The sequence below is a fragment of the Pseudopodoces humilis genome, chromosome 4, assembly GCF_049639895.1.
Source record: "Pseudopodoces humilis isolate 2021_Gansu_Grassland_sample_001 chromosome 4, ASM4963989v1, whole genome shotgun sequence".
Lineage (NCBI taxonomy): Eukaryota > Metazoa > Chordata > Aves > Passeriformes > Paridae > Pseudopodoces > Pseudopodoces humilis.
This window is the reverse complement of record NC_142203.1, coordinates 12,217,880-12,235,755: the sequence shown is the minus strand read 5'-3', so window position 1 is coordinate 12,235,755 and position 17,876 is coordinate 12,217,880. Positions and strand designations below refer to the sequence as shown.

The following is a 17,876-nucleotide window of genomic DNA, read 5'->3' as shown; positions in this document are numbered from 1 at the left end:
CCAACGGCTGTAAATACTGACAAATTTTATTAGGGTGAGTGGGTTTTTTTGATGTGGGTTAGTGTTCATTGAGGTTTATGCTAGGAACATACCTTTTGCTCCTGTGGAGTGAAATGGCTGTGAGATTAGTATGTAAAATGTTATTAGTGTGTGAGACTAATGTGTAATCTTTCAAGAAAGTATTGCTCCATTTATATTTTTAAAACATATTGTGGTTTTCTTCTTCTGCATCCTGTTTGATCAATGTTTATGAATAAGTTGTCAAACTAGAAACTCAGGTGAGTCTTTTATGGTGCTGGCATTGGTAAAAGTCAGTTTTTCATTACTAAGCTGTAGAGATAGCTAAAGGGTGCTCTAAAGACATCCAAAAAATTGAGTCTGACAGCAGGCCACTCAGCCTAAAACTGTCATCTTCACCTGCTTACATTCATTTATATGGGTGACCAATAAATAAGTGTCTTTTTCTTACTGACTCATGGTAAGTCCCTGTCTGTGAGATTCTGCTGTAGAAATTAAATTGAGCCTTCTACATTCAGCAACACAGGTTGAGGTAATGAAGTGGTTTATTACTTTTCATCCATAAGGCACTCTGAGAAGCTCTAGGTTTGTTACTCCATTATGGCATTTATAAACTTTCCTATTGCCAAGCAATGATGTCTTCACTGTATTGGAGGCCTCTAATGTCTCCCTAATTTACCAAACTCCAGGCACTGAATTCTTGAAAAATTTCTTTAAAGTTAATTCTGTGATCAAGAGGACAGTAATATTAAAAACCAAGAATCTATCAATTTTTTAATAGAATTGTTGTTTGTAAAGATTATCTTATTAGAAGTTAGTTTTTTAAATACATAGCTTAAATACACACTGTTAAGATTAAACTGATGTTATGGTCTGTTCATTCCTATTTCTCTTTTGAGTTTGTAGTTCTAAGTAGTATTTGATCAAGAAACTTGGTAAGACTTCAATTTAGTGTGTATATACAAATTGCTACTGTTATTTTAGTAATCATTTGTATCACTTCTCCATACATTAAAAAATGAACTATTTAATCTTCTGTTTATTACTATAAAATGTGGAAGCTGTCAACTAGGAAAGTAGGACTCCTGTTTGTTATTTCTTAGGCCTTTGGTAGTGTCAGTTCCCAGCACAGGAAGTGCAGGAATGTTGCTGCAAATCCAGAGCAGGGACACAAAGAAGATCAAAAAGATGCAGCGTCTCTGCCATGAAGAATGGCTGAGATAATTGAGGTTGTTCAGGAGGAGAGAAGACTTCTAGGTGACCTAATTGTGGCCTTCAGCCAACAATATGGGGAAATGCTGTTTTTAGAAGAGCATGGGGTGACAAGATGAGGGAAAAAGGAAAGACAGGTTCAAATTAGCTGCTAGAAGAGAATTCTTTACTGTGAGGGTGGTGAGGCCCTGGCGCAGGTTGCCCAGAGAAGCTGTGGTTGCCCCATCCCTGGAAGTGTTCAAGGCCATGTTGGATAGAGCTCTTAGAAACCTGGCATAGCGGAGGGTGTGCCTGCCATGGCAGGGGGATTGAAACAAGATGATCTTTAAGGTCCCTTTAAACCCTGGCCACTTTCTCATCCTGTGACAAGTACTGCATTTGGCTTGAATCCCACATTAATCTTCATGGCTTTTGCAGCACAGGATTTTTTAGTTGGATTTTTCATTTGTTTCTTTTAACCTTCTATTTGGAAAGTTATATACCTGGGTGTGCTGCTAAGAAGATAGTTGTACAGGAACCATACTGTAACCACCTGTACAAAGCTGTCTTAAGCCCATAGACTGACTGTGAGGTTTTTCAATGCTTCCTTTAGCAATAATGAAGTACATCAGCTAAAATCGTGTATGGCAGAAAGATTTTGCTTTGTTAGCTCTGGTGCATTATTTCTCTTAGTAAGAATAGCATTTAGTAAAGTCACCCCAGGACATAAGGTATTTGTAGTAAGTTTTATAATAGTGTTTAAAGGTCCTGTCCATGCTTTAGGTTATCATTGTAGTAGGCATTATGTGGAATGAATAAAAGACTTTCTGAAACACTCATTAGAATTAATACTTGCAGTGGGAGAGCAGTAGAGAACTAAAAAGAACAGAGACAGTATTGAGCTGCAGGACAGGTGGTGGCTTTAGCAGCTAGCAGGCCTAACCTTCAATTTTAACTTTATTGAGGGCTGTCTTTATAGCACTTTTTCTATAACAGCGCATTTTATAACAGCGCATTTTTCACAGGTCTTATTTTTAACAATAAAGTTAATGAAATTTCACATTTGCGAACTGCTTATAAACCCCTTCAGAAATCTAATCTCTCACAGCAGTAGCTTGAAACACCCAAAACATCTGAAAACTAAAGTAGAAATTCCACGGAATGACATGTTGCCTCTGCCGTGCAAGCATAAGCCATTATTTCATTACTAATCACTGCTGATAAAAACATCAAAACAAAAACTGTCTCCATAACACAGATTAGGTTTTTATCTATTAAATTATAGAATTTACTTGTAGAAAAATAAAGCTGTTGAGTGGTCTCTAGACTTCTCTTCATGCTGGCAATGTTTGTAGTTCTGAATTATATATCACTCAAAGTACCTTCACAGGGCATTTGGGTACATCTCTTATTTTCCAGACCAAGCCCTCAGCTGTGACATGCTCATTTCCTTACAGTCTCACCACCTCTCTTCGAGCTAAAACTTGACTTGTATGTCTTAATTTTTGTCTGATTTTCCTTGCTTTCCACAACAGGTCTCAGCTCCAGTAATTTGGTTAATAAGCTATTTGATTATTTTTCCCCTCTGAAACTGGGACAATAACCCACATCATAATTCATTTCAGGAACTCTGCCACAGTTCTGTGTTAAAATACTGATCTCTCAGTGCAGGTAATGCCAAAAACCTCATGAGTAGAATAGTGTTTCACTGATTTGCAGCTCTACACCATCTTCCCATGTTAACAGCTAAAAGACAAGTTACTTGGAGGCTCCTCATTATCTGTGTACATGTAAGGGGCAGGAGTAACTTATTTTCAGAATTTCTGCTGTAGTACAAGGTTAAAAACTATTGCATTCCCTGCAACTGGCGTATTTTTTCAGTAGTAATAAAGGAATTCAGATTGCTTTTGGAGATGCCATCATTGTACATTCATGGTAAATATTACTCCCATGATGTTGGTAAAATTTTTACTTTGCTAAACAGGATCACAAGGACTTGAGAAACCAAAACAGTGTTTTATCTGTGGCATAGTTTAAAGGAAAGACATTTGAGAGGTGAACATTCACATCTAAGTTTCTAATAAAGAGAAATATTTCCCAATGAGATCATGCTGACTTTAAACAAATCTTGTTTTTCATTCCAAAAGATTTGTCGTATTAGTGAGACTCAATCACAGTCCCTTCTTGGAACTGTTTTCCCAAGAAGGAAACAGAAAAAATATAAGCCAGGTAGAATAGTGGAAGAAGATGTTACTAATGCATAAGATTTAGTTGCTCTTTACTATAACTTTCTGCTTGTTTGTATTTTTTATGAAGTACAAAAGAAGTAGAAGAGTATTGTTAAATCACAAGTCCATATTTCAAAGGTAGATTGCAGCTAGACTGGTGACAGTAAAACTTTTTGGTTGGGATACATTGATATATTAACTAAGTATCATATTTAACTTTTGTTGGAAATACAGTGGTTTTGACAGGGAACTTAGAGTTTCTTTTTCTTACTAATAAATGAGGTACAGTGTTTTAGCTTAGAGGGAAGGCTGTTGGATGAAAATTGAAGGAAAGTGTGTAAGTGGAATACAGAAGGCAAATAAATGGGTGGGGATGTACTTGCCTTATTTGTAGTATTACAGGGAAAAATGGCACAAGATGATCTTGGTTATGTAACCAAGTTTGGTTATGGTGAGATTATGGATACCTTACTTGTTTTGACATTTTTTTGTTTTCAGTTGACTTTAAGCCTCATGCCAGCATGGACACAGTGCATCACATGTTACTCTTTGGATGTAATGAACCTTCCTCTACTGAAAATTACTGGTAAGAGCTGCATCTTGCTTTTGTTGTTAGCCAACTCTTTTTCAGTGTTAATTGCTTCAATCTTTTCCAGTGTTAGAATCTCTTAGAAGAGCAGGAAAATTTGAAATGAGGAAGAAACGTTTAACAATCAAGTCTTTCCACACTTAAAGTGCTTTATTTTTTTTTTTTAACTAACTCCTCCATATTCTTCATGACTAATTGACTGTCTTCAAGGCGGAGGTAGAAGTTATAGTAAAGAGAATGTCTTTGAATAACAAGAAATCTAATCTTCAATCTATAGTTGGTTGCTTTTCTCTGTATGAGGTTGTGTATGAATGCGTGCAAGTGAAACTGATGGAAGGATAAGCTGAAGAAGTTTATTGAGTGACTTGGTTGTTGACTTAAAATGCCTAAGCAGTGTGAGCAGAGGGAAACACCCAGTGCCAGTAAAATAGGTGTGTGGAGGCAAACTGAATGTGAAGGTGGGTGGAAATTAATCATCTGTCCAGTAATTCTGCAAATTTTCTGTAGGTTTTCATAAAAGAGCACATGAGGTATTTTTGCTAATGCTGCAAAGATTATATGAATTACTCTGAACTGCAGAGAAATTTTAATATAGGTGTTTTGATAGAGTTTTGTAATCATAATTTATTTTTTAAGTATTTACCAAAAAGATAGCTAGACCTGGAATTAAGAACTAACAGTATGGTATAATATATTTTCAGGAAAAATGCACCAAAACATTTGAATGCCTGTTTTGGGGAGATTATTTGATTAATATTTTAAACATACACTATAAATTTTCTGCAAAAGTCTTATCCCTAGTTTTCCTGACAACCAATAGTTATAGTATTGAAAATGTAATCTTCATGGTTATGCAAGAAAAGCAGATGCTTAAGATGTTCAGACCAAAATAAAACTGAAAGCATAGAATTTCTATGGATTTCTTTTCCCAGCAGACAGCTTTTCTGTGTTCTTTTTTATTTTATCTCATATGATAGAGTATGCTTGAATACTTTAATGTGAACAATATAACAACAAAAATTTTTTCCACAAATTCTGGCCATTTAAAAGAAAGTGGGTGTCCTATTTAAAACTGAGTAGGTTGTACTTTCTTTCAGCTTGTGCTATTTGCATATTTCTGGAAGTAGTTTTAATAGAGGTGTGGAATAATTTGTATGTGATAGAATTATGTTGTTATAGATTGGTCAGGAGCTTGTGTTGAGGTGAAGTTATGAGACAATGCCTCAGTCACATCTAACTGATGTTATGAGGTTGTAGAAGAGATGGATCCAAAGCTATAAAACAAAGTTCTTCACAACTGAATCAGACTGATGTATTAAGTCTAGAGTTCAGGCAGCTTGAGCAACCTGACTGTACCTTCACTCTCCCAGCAGAAGACTCATTAATGACAGCTTATGCAGTGTGGCAGCTAATGTTTCATCTGTTCTTGATTGCTGTACTTAACACCTAACACCTATTTAAACGACAAGATACTCATTTAGTTGTGGCGGATTGAGCTTGGCTCTATCCCTCCACTCCTCAGGATGCAAAAAAACTCGTGAGTCAAAATAAAGGCAGTTTAATACAGAAAAAGCAAATGTTAGGCAGAAGTAGAGAAAAACAAAATATTTTATTCTCTACTTTTCATCACCAAGCCATTTCCCAGGAAGGAGGACTTCAGCACAAGTAATGGTTGCTCTGGAACACAAATGTCATAAATAATAAACGTGTACGTGTCCCCACCCCCCTTCTCCTCCTTTCTCCTACCTTTCATTGTTTAGTGGATATAATATGGTATGGAACATTTCTTTGGTCATTTTGGGTCAACTGGTCTGGCTGTGGCCTCTACTAAGATTTTTCCCAGACACTGGTGTGTTATCAACACCTTTCTAGCTACTTATGCAAATCCCAGCACCATGAGGATTGCTGTGGGGAAAATTAACTCCATTTCAGTCAGACCAAATACACTAGTGTTGTGTTTAAATCTGCTATTTCCAATCTTTCATATGCAGATTTTGATTAGATCTTGCTGTATTTTTTTAAAATGTGTAGTATCTGAGGTTTGGATTTGCTTTGCATTTTCAAAATGAAAGCTCTTCATTCACTGTCTCATCATTTCACATCCCTGTTTTTGCAGCAGTTTGCAGCTTTTTGTCTTGCCCTCCTTGCAGTTATTTGCAAGACTAAAAAGATGATCATGTATTTTCTACATAAAATAGACTCGAGTGCTAGAAACTTCTAACCTAATTTTGTTAAAGTAATTCTGATGAATGTGTGTTACTGGTCTTCATTGTTGTTTATTTTGTTTGGTTATTTGCTGTTCCTTTAGTTACCTGAAGGCTAGCAAGTGATGACTTCTTTTGCTCTTCCATCTAGTAGGGAAAGCAAAGTTGTTTGAGCAGACTGCTGTAACACTTGTTTAGAAGGGATCCTTCCCTTACTTTCTACATTAACATTTTTACAGAGCCAGCTTTGATTCAATTGGGCATGCCACATAGATTTTTTTCTTTCTTCTAGTTTCTTTTTCAAAGTTCTGGCAAGATTAGTTACATATGGTTTTTCAAGTCAAGTTGTTTTTTTTTTTTACCACCCTGATGTGTATTAGTTGTTTCCATTACTATGGAAAAATAGGCTGTTAGAAACATTCAGAATGCAAGGTCAGAATTAGTTTTCCTGAAGTGTGAAGTTTCATTCAGGCCGGTTTTGAGTGGAGAGGAATGAGAAGCATCCAGATGACTGTTGGGATTAGCTGTCCTTTGGCCATAGCAGCACTAAGACAAAATCTGTGATGCCCATCTGGCCTGCTGCCTTTTGTGGTGATTTGACACTATTCTTGCAAATGTCCCTGGCCTTTTGAAAGGTTGTCATGTTGTGTGGAACCTGTGCTGGTTTCAATGTTCACTGTGCAGTGTGGTAGAATCTTTATATGAACAAACGCTAAAGGTTATATTCCCCCTTCTTGAAATACACAGGTCTTTCCACAGGAAAAAAAAAATAGTTTTGCAGGTGTTGCCTCAGGTGTTGCTCAGTGTATTAAAAAAAAGTGTAGCTGCTTCTATTCTTTGATCAGAGTTAATCTAAAAACAGTTCAGCAAAACAATGACAAGTTTCACCTGAGCTGACAAACTGTGTTGAAGTAACATGCCTGAACTGATTCATGCAAGTTCATATTCTATGTAGATAATCAGGAATGCACTTGAATACTTTAGAAGAAAATGCTGAATTATTCAGAACTTGTGAGTCTCCTGGCAAGACAGGTCTTGTGCTAGGTCAAATCTAATGCTGAAATAAACTCTCATGAATGAGCTAATTCATAGACATAGTCTTTATTTTGAGATCAGGCAGGGCAAGTTTAAATTGTTATCTAATGCAAACAAATGTTTAAGTGCAGGTCATAGATGACCACCTGGTAATTCCTCTATCAGACTAGTTGTTTCAGTTGGCACGAAAGAATGGGTTTGGATGCCTTTGATATCAGTAGTGCAGTGGAGGTTGCAAAAGATGTCATGACTAGTTCAGTGAAGGACTTCTATTTCACTGCATGAGGGAGAGTGGGGACAGTACAAAGAATTGTAGTTTTAGGTGTAGTTTCTTACCATTGTCACTGCCCCAGAATGTTCTGCAACATTCAAGAGATAATGATGATTTGACTTACTCAATCACCTCAATTACCCTTTTTTTTAAAGTCTTGGTTAGTATTGAGGAGTGCAGTGTAATAGAGAAAGAAATGAAAGTTATTTGTCACTATAACCAATGCAAATGTGCTAAAGGGATAGCCAAATACTGCTCTTGCTGACATAGTGAAATATTTTACTTTCAGTCTAGGTAATCAGCCAAAACCCCAGTGCCATTAATAAAAGCAGCTCTGAGCTTGCCCAAAATTGGAGAGAATGCCTTTGGGAAGTCTAGGAGAGTTTGCAAAAAAAACAAAGATCCAGGAAGCTCTCCTCTACCCCACTCAATCCCAAATTTTGAGTCAAAATCAGTTTTTAGAACAATACTATATAATATGCAGCTATAGTACAATTTTACGGAATTCTGTGTCACTCAGTTGGTTTTGAATCTCATTTTTTGTATGTAAAGAAGCTATGAATTTCAGTGATCTTTTGTTTCTTAAATTTATACTTTTTACTAGCTCCCTGCTTTTCAATCTGTTTATCTTATTACCTCTTCTTTCTAATCTCCTCTAGGTTTGTTTTTTTCTGAAAATTTAATGTTTCAAGATTATCACTGATGGCAAAATGAGAGGGTTGACCATTTTTCAAACAAAATGAAAGACCAATGTCTGTATTTCATCTTTGTCCCCTGCAGTCTTCCTCCTCCATTCTGGTAACCTCTCGGAAAGAAAGTTTGAAGCAGCCTGCTCAGGGTTTTTTTTTTTTTCCTGATGAAGACTGTTGGGCCCAAAGTGTGGTGGTAGAGCTGTGATTGTGCTTGTAGTTCCTTCTGGGTGGTAAAGCTGTGACTATGCTTATAGTTCCGTCTGGCATTCCTCATAAACAGTTGCTTCAACGCATTTCCAAATAGTGCAGCTCAGTACCAGGTTAGATCCATGAAGTCTCTTGGGTTTTTTGTCTAGTAGCAGTGGGAAACTGCATAATTTACAGCTGCAGCTGCATTCATCAGAATATTTCACTTACCTTGAAATATGTTTTGTTTGTCCTTTGGGATGTGGGCATGTTTGAAGGGGAAGGTGACCAACTGTTAGTAATGAAGATCTAGAATACATGTTGACAGTATAACTACTAAAAAAGTTGTGTGGTCCCTTTTTTCTTGATACTCTCATGATTATGAGTGTCACCTGCAAGGTGCTAGCTGCAGAGGCTAGGGTCAACTCAAGCTCTCTGTTACTGTAAATATTTGTGACCTGTTTGTGGCCTGTTAATTTGGCAAGCCCTTCTCTTTTCTTTCTGTTTTCCCTTGGGTCTTTGTCTTGCATTTTTTGGTTTGTTTATTTGTGATTTTTTTGGTGATTGTTTCATTTGTATGTATATGTTGTATGTATGTGTATGTGTGTGATTTTTCTATTTTGAAAACAAGAAATCATGCAGTGGAATAAAAATTAACTTAAAGCAATGAGATCATATTAAGTACATGGAAGAGCATGAATGCCTCCTATCTGTGGGTTCATGAACAGCTTCCCACCACTTTTTAGAAAATAATTTTTAAATTAATTTTAAATAACCAATATTATATTTTGTGGGGGCTTTTTTTCTGCTTTGTGCATGAGTCCTGTTCCTCTGTGTAAATGTAGCAGCCATTGTCATTTTGTATCACATGAGTTGAATTACAGTAGAATTTTCATACAGTTCATTACCATAAAACATTCCTTCATTTTTTCCAGCACAGATTAATAAGCTAACAGAACTCTCTAAAACTGCTTTAATGCAAAGGGAGGGAAATAAAAGAAGGTGGAACATGTGCCAGTATCTGTGAAAGCAATCTACATTAAAAGAACTGTGTTTAATCAGCATACATTCAAAAAAGCATTATAGATCTTAAAATTATTTATTATAAAATTTGCATGTAAGTCACCTATTGTTTTCCGATTTCAGAATTTTAAAAATAATATTCTCTTTTCTTTCCTCGTATTTCTAGGGATTGTGATGAAGGAACATGCAAAGATAAATCTAACATTTTGTATGCTTGGGCAAGAAATGCTCCACCCACCAGGCTGCCCAAAGGTATTGGCTCTTAAATGTGGAGTTACTGTGTGCAGGGGCAGGGGAAAAAGGAGGACATGGAAGTAAGAACCTGGCGTATCTGGGAACATCCTATAATATTTTTATTACGTCCAATTGATAGAAATTGTAAAAACCTGAACCTTATTAACTATGAAATACATTATGCTAGCTAACATACTTGTGGGTTTTTGTCATTCTGTTTGCTATACCATTTTGGGTTGCTGTAGGGGGAAAAAAAGGCAGAGGGAGAGATAACTATCATAATATACTATTTATTTTTATATAGCATTAATCTTGCATTTCCTACTATATGTTGCTGTAAGGTTACCATTTATGTATCTTTCAGCAGCACACAAACTACATTAAAATATTTTTTGCTTGTTTGGGAAAGCACAAGCAAGTTCAATCAAAACACTTAATTTTCCTGTTTAAAGTATACATTGACAATTTAATGTGTTTAATGCTTTGATGCAGTTGAGCAACACGCTTGTATACCCATTTTCTTGTATGAGAGACAGCTCTGCTGAATTAAATCAAAACATTTTAAGCTACTTGGAGTGGTATGTCTGGATGGCAGGGTGAAGTGCTTCTTTGTAATAACTACTAACGGTCTTAGAAATATTTACCATCTATATGGCCTTGATCTGAAAATATCTTGAATTCTAAGTATTTTTTTCTTTCATCTTTTACTGCCCGTTTTCATATCCAGGGGCAGTATCATGAAAATGCTTTTTAAATAATCCATTTACACACTTACCAACATGAATGTTACTTGATTCGGTTATCAAAATGTCAAGTTGAAAAAAAAAGGTTACATGGGGGAATCTATACAAGTTTTGTACTCATAGTATTCTTGCTGTTAAACTCCAGCCAGTAATACTTTTCTTGTTGGTGAGCTGTGTAAAAATACAAGGTTTGTAGGGAGTATTCATAAAGATGCCTCATTTGTGCACAGAGAGGCTGCAGTCCCATTTATAAGTTGGCTTTGCCTCTTACTGTGGGGTTCTCTGACCAAATACGAAGAAATTGCTTTCTCTGCTTCTTTTGAAAAGTGTTCATTGTAGAATTGGTTTAGAGAAATCCCTTTTGGTGATGGTGATAACTTGCAATTTCATTGTTTCAAATTATTCAAGCTTCTTTACTGTGTTTTGTGCCTCTGCTTGCTTCTCTCATCAAGTAACATAGCTGCATAATTTCATCAAGATTTTTTCTGCGTGTAATACTAATTTAAATCTAAAAATATTTTACTGCAGACCTTTTTCTCTTCTCATTCTCAATGTCTTCTTAGTAAGTTAGTGTTAGATAGTTTTTATCATGCAGAGATTGTATGAGAAGTGAAAGTTCCACCAAATTCTACATAGATGACAAGACTTCATTTTTATTTTGGATTTTTATGAGATCTGTGTTAATGTTCTTTTATTGAGACAGTTCTCTGCATAAAGCAGATACGAATTAATTAATAATTAAGTTATAGTCCTAGCTTCTTAGTCTGTTTGGGATCATGTGCTGGTGGTTTTCCAGGGTTTTAGACGGCGTTTTCTTCAGTGGTGTCTGAAATTTTCTACCCCTTCACTCTTAGCCAATAAAGTGATTTGTATCTTTTTGTATTGTCAGTGATGGTGAATCATCTTACATTTTATTGTTTCTGAAAATAGTAAATTTTCCTTCTTTTAGGTGTTGGATTCAGAGTTGGAGGAGAAACGGGTAGCAGATACTTTGTTCTCCAGGTACACTATGGAGATGTTAGCGCATTTAGAGGTATGCATTTTGGAAATTTGCTCTGTAAATTGTATCAGCTACAGCATCAAAAACATTTAGCTGTAGAAAATAATTTTCTGTTAGTGCCATTTTCAAAGATCCGTGAGCATATTTGTAATACAGTTTGTATATTAACTTCATAAACTTGATTTAGCTCTATAAATATTTGAAAGGTGAAAACCATTTTTTTCTTCAAAAAATGTGGAGCAAATGACTTAAAGTAATCAAGAAGCAGATAAATAATTTTACATTTAGGGAGAAATTTGGGGGTTCCATATATAATTCAGTGTTTTCTTTAATGAAGTTGAAACTAATATGTGTGAACGCTCTTAACCTTCATCTTGAGTAGATTGTGAACAGATTATATTCACTGGCCAGTCAGAGTATTTGTGTTTGGAAAGAATGTAACTCATGGAGACAGTGTCTTGTTTGTTTGGCTTGGGTTTTGGGTTGTTTTGTTGTTTTTTTTAAGATGAAACACTCATTTCAGGCATAGCAATATACTTATCCTTGGCATCGAGTGTTTCACAGAATCACATAATGGTTGAGGTTGAAACAAGCCTTTGGAAGTCATCTGGCCCATGCCCTTCCTGCTACAGCCTGTTGTCCAGGCCCATGTCCAGGTATATTCAGTGGTAGAAACACCCCAGGATCTCCTCTGCCAGTGCTTAGTCATCCACAGAGCAAAAAAGTTTCCTGATGTTCGGTGGAAGCCTCCTGTGTTTCAGAGTGTACCTATCACCCACCTCTCGTCCTGTCACAGAGCACTGAGAATAGCCTGGCTCCCTCTTCTTTGCACCCTCCTTCCAGATCCTACTCTTCTTCAGGCTGAACAGTGCCAGCTCTCTCAGCCTTCCCTCATGGGAGACAAGCTCCAGTCCCATCATAATCTTCGTGTCCCTTAGCTAGACACTCTCTGTGTCTTTCTCACACTAGGAAGCCCAGCAGTAGACACAGAACTCCAGATGTTGCCTCACCAGTGCTGAGCAGAAGGAAAGGATCCCCTTTATGGTCTGCTGGCCCTGCTTTGGCAGATGCAGTAGACAGCACCATCTACCTTCTTTGCAGCAAGGCCGCATGGCCAGGCCATGCTCAGCCCAAGGAGCCCCAGATCCTTTGCTGCCAAGCTGCTTCCCAGCCTGCTGATGCCTGCGTGTGTCCTACATGCAGGACTTGGCACTTCCCTTGCTCTTCATGACGTTCCGGTCAGGCCTTCTCTCCAGCCTGTCCAGGTCCCTCTGGATGGCAGCACAACCATTGGGTACATCTCTCACTTCACCCATTTTGGTATCATTTGCAATTGCTGAGGTTGCACCTGTCCCACCATCCAGGTCATTGATGGAGATGTTGAACGGGACTGAAGCCAATATTGATTCCTGAGCTATACCACTAGTTGCCATCCTCTGACTATACAACCATTCAGCTGGTGTTCAGTCCACCTCATTTCTCATTCAGACCATATGTTATGAGCTGGGATTTGGGAAATTTGAATTTCGTTAATGCACATTGATGTATTGGTGATCAGCGATTTTTGGAGATTATTTTATTTATTTGTTTATATTTCATATTGCACTTTGTTCTTTAAACCTGAAAAATGCCTTGTTCAGACACCTTTGAAGTACATATATTCTTGCTTTTACTCTGTAAATCACATCCTGAGCAGAGTTTTTTTACAGCCTCTGGTCATCAAAAGCAAAAAAGCTGTGGGTTGTCATTCCCATGGAACTCATCTGTGATACATTACTGATGTAGGATTTAAGCAAGAATGTGAAGAACCTCATGGGCTAATGATAAGAAAAATGTTGGATTTGAAAGAAGAGAAAGATGAGTAAGAACAAAAAATTAAGGGAGGAATATGCATTACAACAGTAGTTCAAGCTATGCCTGTGGCCTCTCTATCCTGCACATGGTATCATGGTAAATGATCTACAGACTGTACTTGGTTTTGAAGGGAGAAGTTACCAGGTAGGTGCAGCTTCCCAGTGCCATGCAGCCTCTCTTCTGTGCATCTCTAATAAGGTTTGGGCAATACTTAGCTAGAATTTTAAGCAGCACTCTCTGAAGCAGAAGTTGTGGTTTCTGACATGACATGAAGATACAGTATGGCTTAATGGCAATATTGGTAGAGGAGGAGGAAGGAATAAGCTGAGTGTGCCATCATTGTTTGAATGGAGCATATATGCAAATGTTGACAGTTAAAGTTGAAAGAATTGATTTTCATGAGAGAGTTCAGATGGATCCTTAAAACCCATGTGATTCTTTGCCTGCTAAAATCCTGAATAATTAAAGGTGGAAACCTCTAAAGAGAGCATATTCATCAACAGTCTGCTCTTCATTATTGCTTGGGGACATTGAGAGTTCCCATTGTTCATTTTCACTCTTAAGTATAATATATGAGTATGGAGTTATTGAAAAAATCAGATCAGTAACCATCACTGCACATTAGTTGAGAAAGTCTTTGGAAATTTTTATTAACAACTTGAGTTGTTAGTCAAAGCTTTTACCCTACTTGCACACTTAGAGAAACTGCAGTGAAAGAATATTTTTTACCTCCTATAGACCCTCTGCAGCAGACTCCTTATTTTTTGCCTAGCATATATATGTAGGACTGAAATGCCATAGATGTAAGCCTGCAAAATTATGAAAGTTTAAGAGGTGTTGTTGACGTACAGATCATGATGTGGGAGATGATACCAGTGTCATGTACTATTTCAGCTGTTACAGAGTATGACAGAGTGCCCTTCATTTTTCATTTTTGCTTGGTAGTCTGTGGTCTCATTTTTAAAGTAAAAAAGAATATACCTTTTCTGTTATTTGTGAGAAGAAATGTTTTTAATGTTGCCTGCCTGTGAAAATTCCAATTAAGAAAAATATAGTTTTAATCTAATAAAATGTCCTAAACCTTCATAGTGGTGTTCAAAGATATTCAATTCATAATCTTCAGCTAGTTTCACAAGTATTTTTTAAATTCCAGGAATACCCTAAAGGGATTTTTCTTGTTATGACATGTCTGTTGATAGCCACAAACATAAAAATAAGAGTAGAGCCAAAGCATAAGAATACAGTCACTGAAGTTTATATTTAAGCACATGCAGTTGTGGCAATTTAGAACAGACGATAAATGATGTAACTTGTTATGCTTTCAGTAGTACATAAAGGATTCCAAAGCATTGTTCAGAGTTTACTATTATGACTTACAAGTAATTGTAAATATCAAATATTTGACTTGATGTAGTAGTTATTTATGTATTAGCACCCAATTTTAATTCCTATCAGTTTTGGAGAGAAAAAAATGCCATTGTTAAAATCATCAAATCTCACGTTCAACTCTTCTAAAAAGAACATTCTGAAAAAAACATTTTTCATTTTATTAACCAAGTATTAAATTAATTAATTCTGCTTTCCATCTCTTCTTACCTATAATTCTGAGCTAAGAATTAGTATTCAGATTTCCACGTTACTCTCAGTTAACAAAATAAACTTACTATGCTGTTGGGAGAGGGAAAAAGTTAGCGTGACTGACCGGAAGATGGAACGCTGTACGAGGAGGCAGGGCCCTTCCTCCCCACCCCCCGTTCATGTTAATGGTTATGCCAGTTATGCTGATAGTTATGATGCCAGCTGCAGGTGGCAATGACGTAAGCAGGCGGAAATGACGCGCCGAGCTGGAAAATATGAAAAGCAGAATCACTCCCTAATAAATGCCATTTGCCATCCACCACATTGGTGTCTGTGAGCAGTGGTCCGAGCAGGCTTGAGGTAGTCGCTGTGTCGTTCCCGAACCAGGTCGCCTAGCCGGTTTTACGGCAACACTATACCTTGTCTAAAGTAAGCAGATTAAAATATAGGCTGGAGAATCAAAAACACATTCTACAAAAAAAACATGTGAAGAGCCATCTTAGTAAAATATTGATTTCTCTATTCAATTTTCTCCACTTTTTGTACTGTAAAGCAAAAATTATTGTGGAATTGCACCTGATAGTGAATTAAGCAAACAAGTATAAAATTGTCAGAAATTTGTCTGCCTTTTTATAGTCATAAGTGTTTCAAGTTCAGATTAAAATTAAATTAAATCTAGCAATCTTTAGGTCTGTAAAGAAACCCAGTAAGCTTTGAACTTGCGCTGTAGGGATATGCAGTGCAGACATCATCCTGGTCTTGTTTTATTCTTCTATGTAAGCACCTTTGAATCTGAATTTTGAAAAATGTGATATTTTTCTAATCCCTAGAATGTTTTTTTTTCCTTCCCCTCCTATAACAAAGACTAATGTTGTTTCTAATCTGCCATATTATTATCCTTCCAGTGCATGTGAGAATATAATTGTTATCCCCAAGTATCAAATTATTTAGAAGTTACCAGTGATATGGTCTTTTAGCTATTCTTTAGTGGAAGGTTTTCACATTCTGTCATTTGTATGTGTACAACTGTTGCACTGCTTGAAGCAATTAATTTTTTATCAATATGTTTGGAGCAAATTTATGGGGAAGCTTTTCATCTTTGTTCAGCTTTGGCTTTTTTCTTCATTCCCTTTCTTATTCTCTCTCTTTTCTTGCACAATAAGCAATATTGCATTCTCAGCTTCTTCCTTTAACTCCCACCTTTTCACTGAAGGTATGTTTATTTCTCCCTGCTATCACACCATGCAAGGATTATGTTACCCGCATGACATATAATAACATAGATGTACCTGCTTTTCTTAGTGGGATGTAGGGTACTTAGTGTTGTCTTACGGTTTGGATTTTTTTGGTTGGGGAGAATAACTCATTTTGGCTAGTTCATTCATTAAGCTAGTAGATGCCTTAAAAAGATGTGTTTTCTCATAAGAATGTGAATTGTATATTGTCCTTTCAACATTACTCTGAACATTATTCTGAACATTAGATTCAGTGCTGTTCTCTTTGACATTCTCTTGAATATGCTAGTGTCTTGAAAAGTTATCTTTGCATATTCACAGAGATTCATGGCTATGATATGTCTTTATATCCTTTTAGCAAATCAGTCATCTGACCTTTATGAGGTCTTCACCTGTTAAAAAATTTTGAACCAGGATCAACAGTTGTCTCCTTTCTGTTTGGAAAATAAGTTGTGAATATGTCACTGGGGAGTCTGTGTTTGCATTTTGTTTTCCACAAATTGAATAAAGGTACAGTTTCATTCCAGATTTCATACTAGACTTTTAAAAATAATTTTTCTGAATTGATACTGGATGAGTGAACAGATCAGCAAGTGAAAGCACCTTGACTTACATGAAAAAAACAATTTAAGATAGTTTTATGTATCAAATATTAGATACCAATATTGAGTGCATTATTCGTCTCATTCTTTACTAGGACCTCAAGTTCATTTCTTGTGCTACATTACCTTGCTGTTTAAATATGATTTGTACGAAGTTACTTCCCCATGGGCATTAGCTTTGAAATTGCCTTGTCCAGAGGTTGTGCTCATCTTTGAGGCTACTTCTTACCTTTAATGAAGCAAAGCCAATTCTGAGACTGTATGTGTGAAGATTCTGGTACAAATGCAGGGCTGACTTTGAAATAACAAGGGGTTTGGAGCTTCATAAAAAGGGCCACTCTGTTGCAGTAGAAGCTTGTAAGTATTCTAGTCACCATGAACAAGTGCTATACTGTTCCTATGAAATACTAGAAACAGAGCGCTAAAGAAGCTGAATAAATAGTTTGACCAGGGTGCTCAATAATTTATAATCCCCATACTCAGAGTGCAAATAAAGTAGGTTTTGAAGAGTGTCTGTTTTTATGAGTAAAAAACTCACAATTTTAAACATATAGGAAGTCCTAAAAGTCTCAATGTCTGTAGCAGATTGTCATTCATGTGATTGAAGAGTTCAGGACTGTAGATCTGGAGAGACAGATTAGCAGAAAGCCAGTCAGGCTTGCTTCAGAAGTCTTAGCAAAATCAGCTTACAGAAGAAGAATGTTTCTCTTTAAGATAATTTTCCTTCACATCAGGTGTGAGTATTTCTAGTATTCGAGATATTTCTCCTAGAAAACGTTTTAAACGGGAGTAGCATTGGTGATTCTTTTAAACTAATTTAAACATTTATTGACAGTTAAACTTGGAATAATCGTTACAATGTTGTCATGCACAATTTTTAAAAATTATATCCTAAAATCTAAAGCCAGTTTAACATGCACCATTGGCTTTGTTTGATATGGGTAAATAAAAGCAGGGATTATTTAATATGATTGTGTTACATTTGCATAGAACACAAGGCGGAGCACAACTTGTCGGCATTCTTCAGTGAAGTGTTCAGAGCTTTGAGTGTTTCAAGGAGGTGAACTGAAGGAAGGAGAAGCAGGAAAACATCAGATCTGGCATCCCTCTGTAGTTATTAAGAAGCATACAGTTCAGTATGAAGGCTAAATATAGCTACAGACAGAATTCTAAAGCACTGTAGGAATTCCTGA

The 17,876-nt window shown here is 36.5% G+C and overlaps 1 protein-coding gene across 11 annotated transcripts in view; it reads left to right on the top strand.

Moving 5' to 3' along the window:
* PAM (peptidylglycine alpha-amidating monooxygenase) overlaps nucleotides 1-17,876 on the top strand; it is a 134,304-nt gene that overhangs the window by 61,755 nt on the left and 54,673 nt on the right. For all 11 annotated transcript variants that reach the window (XM_014261482.2, XM_014261481.2, XM_014261486.2 and 8 more), the window contains exons 5-7: nucleotides 3,936-4,023; nucleotides 9,604-9,689; nucleotides 11,364-11,447. In XM_014261482.2, the coding sequence (XP_014116957.1) occupies nucleotides 3,936-4,023; nucleotides 9,604-9,689; nucleotides 11,364-11,447 (258 nt within the window). The remainder of the gene's footprint in view (nucleotides 1-3,935; nucleotides 4,024-9,603; nucleotides 9,690-11,363; nucleotides 11,448-17,876) is intronic.